Source organism: Aplysia californica, unplaced genomic scaffold (genome assembly GCF_000002075.1).
Source record: "Aplysia californica isolate F4 #8 unplaced genomic scaffold, AplCal3.0 scaffold00972, whole genome shotgun sequence".
NCBI classification, from domain to species: domain Eukaryota; kingdom Metazoa; phylum Mollusca; class Gastropoda; order Aplysiida; family Aplysiidae; genus Aplysia; species Aplysia californica.
The window spans coordinates 164,161-166,890 of record NW_004798242.1 but is presented as its reverse complement, the minus strand read 5'-3'; the positions used below and the strand labels follow the sequence as shown (position 1 = coordinate 166,890).

The following is a 2,730-nucleotide window of genomic DNA, read 5'->3' as shown; positions in this document are numbered from 1 at the left end:
CAACCAAAGTCTGGCCTCCCCCCCCCATCCGCTCCCCAACAACAGTCCCCCCCCTCACCTTGGCCAGTTTCCTCCACTCGGGCGCCAGCTGCTGACAGGGGCCGCACCACGGGGCGAAGAAGTCCACCAGCCACACCTCGTCCTCCGGCTTGTTGTACACCTTGTCCATGAACGTCTCTCGGCTCAGGGAAATCACCGGGGGTCGCATCGTGTCCTGGCCACACACGCAAACACACAAGGGTTAAAGGTGAACACTTGGCCGTCACATCTCGTTGATGGGCGATGTTTTAGTTTTTAAAAAAGTTTTAGTAAGAGTTTTACGGCACTTGCAACACAATAAGGTCATATATATGAGAGCCGAAGATTAGAGGTGCTACAAGAGAGTAACAAACATAAAAAAAAGAGGAGGGGAGTTGGTTTTAGTAAGAGTTTTACCACACTTGTAACACAATAAGGTCATATAAGTGCCGAAGATTTGATGTGTTACAAGAGAGTAACAAACATAAAAAAGAAGAAGGGGAGATCAGGACGATAGATGTTTGATAGGAAAGAAGAAGCAAACCACACCAGAGCACCCGCCAACCACCCACACAACGGTCAAAGGTTGGGGTTTTTTTTAGTAAGTGTTTTACGGCATTTGCAACACAACAAGGTCATATATATATATAAGAGCCGAAGATTAGAGGTGTTACAAGAGAGTAACAAACAAAAAAAAAAAGAAGGGGAGATAAGGACGATAGATGTTTGATAGGAAAAAAGAGAAGCAAACCACACCAGAGCACCCGCCAACCACCCACTAAAACCTTCCTAAAACAAGACAACACACACATCCTGACCTCGATGAACTCCAGGAGATGTTTGGCCGTGTGGTGGCCGTGGTACTGGTGCGGAACGCTGGCGTTGTAGAAGATGGTGGTCGGGTACGAGTGGATGTTGTACTGTGGACAGACAATCATAAACAGATTCTATAACAACAAGAATAATAACAACAGCAATAATAATAATAATAATGATAAAATAATAATAATAACGACAACTACAATTATAATAGTAATAACAACAACCATAATAATAATAGTAATTAATTATAATAATAATAATAATAATAATAATAAAAAAAAATAATAATAGTAATGATAGTAATAATAATAATAAAATAAAAAAATAATAGTAATAAAAATAATAATAATTTAAGAAATAATAATAAAGATCTATGGCGCCCACTCCCTGGTGGCTTTGGTGCTTTAAATTACGATCCCAAAAATAAGAAAAGGGACCGAACTCATCAACATCATCCAGTGCCAGATCTGGAACAGACATCAGCGATCATGGTCCTGCATTCATTCCTTTGCTCGGATGCTCTAAAAAAAGCCACGTTTCCCTGATCTTTCACCGTTACCCATTTGTTTAGGTTCCCCAAGTAGATTGTTCTGGGCCTACCCCTGCTTCATTTGCCTTCAATTTTGCTAGTGAGACGGAACAAAAAGAGAAGAAATGATAAATGGATATAGGTTGGTGGTTTGGGGGACGGGGTGTGCAAGAGAAAAGGCAAAGACCTCAGCACATCACGACTTCAGTGCTTTCTTAATTGTTCTATCTCCATTTTTTTAAACATTTAAAATGCGACTTCTTCTTAAAGCTCATTCTTTGCAATTAACTGCTTTCATTGTTATTAAAAATGGAGATATGACAACAAAGCTCAGAGGTCGCGACATGGTGTCTTAACCTCAGAAAGAACAAAGCACAGATGAGTATTGTCTCAAACTTTACCCATTAACTATTGTTCCATATTTTGAGGTAGTGCTAGCCTGTCAGATAATATCACAACTGAAAGTGTTTTTTTTAGTAGAGGTTTTACGGTGCTCGCAACTGCATAAGGTCATATAAGTGCTGAAGATTAGAGGTGTTACAAGAGAGTAACAAACACGATCTCTCCCATAGTTCACAAACACAAGGTCTTTTAGTAAAAGCAAAGAAAAGTAAGCCTGTCATGCTCCAACCCATAGTTCACAAACACAAGGTCTTTTCAATAATAGGCTAATTGATATAAAGTAGGTCGTGTTTAAGCATCACAAAAGAAAATACAAACACAGAACAAGCTGGCTGATATATTTCTTCTTGGGAGTCAATAGTACGCGACCTCAGTGCTTTCGAGTAACCCATAAGAATGAGGGGAGATAAAGACGATAGATGTTTGATAGGAAAGAAGACGCAGACCACACTAGAGCACCCACCAACCACCCACTAAAGCCGTTTGTCAAGACACAAAAGGCCATAGAGTAGTGGCGTACCTTGTTGCATAAGCCCGCGTGTACCGTGCAGTCCACAGTGCCAAAGTTGACGTCCTCTTCCGAAAACTTGGAGGCCTTCTTGAACTCAGGGAGCAGTCGCATGCACGGAGGGCACCACTAGATGAGAAGATAGGAAACAAAGGAATATACAGGACATGAATAGGAGCAGTCTTATATATATGAAGGACACCACTAGATGAGAAGTTTAGTTCAGCTTTAGTAAGGTTTTACAGCACTTGCAACATAATAAGGTCATATAAGGGCCGAAGTTTACAAGAGAGTAACAAACACAAAAAAGAAGGAGGGGAGATAAAGACGATAAAAGAAGTTTGATAAGAAAGAAGAAGCAAACCACAGCACCCGCCAACCCCCCACACTCCTCTCTGCTCAATTGGCACAGAGGGTTGAAGCCCACCTCCCGAATGATCCAAGTTATGGG

At 41.1% G+C, this 2,730-nt stretch overlaps 1 protein-coding gene across 1 annotated transcript in view; it reads right to left on the bottom strand.

Moving 5' to 3' along the window:
- Positions 1-2,730, bottom strand: part of LOC101859207 (dnaJ homolog subfamily C member 10) — a 29,115-nt gene that overhangs the window by 7,490 nt on the left and 18,895 nt on the right. Inside the window, exons 12-14 of the mRNA XM_035973053.1 lie at positions 2,292-2,408; positions 837-938; positions 59-214 (exon numbers count right to left, since the gene is read on the bottom strand). Of these exons, the coding sequence (XP_035828946.1) occupies positions 59-214; positions 837-938; positions 2,292-2,408 (375 nt within the window). The remainder of the gene's footprint in view (positions 1-58; positions 215-836; positions 939-2,291; positions 2,409-2,730) is intronic.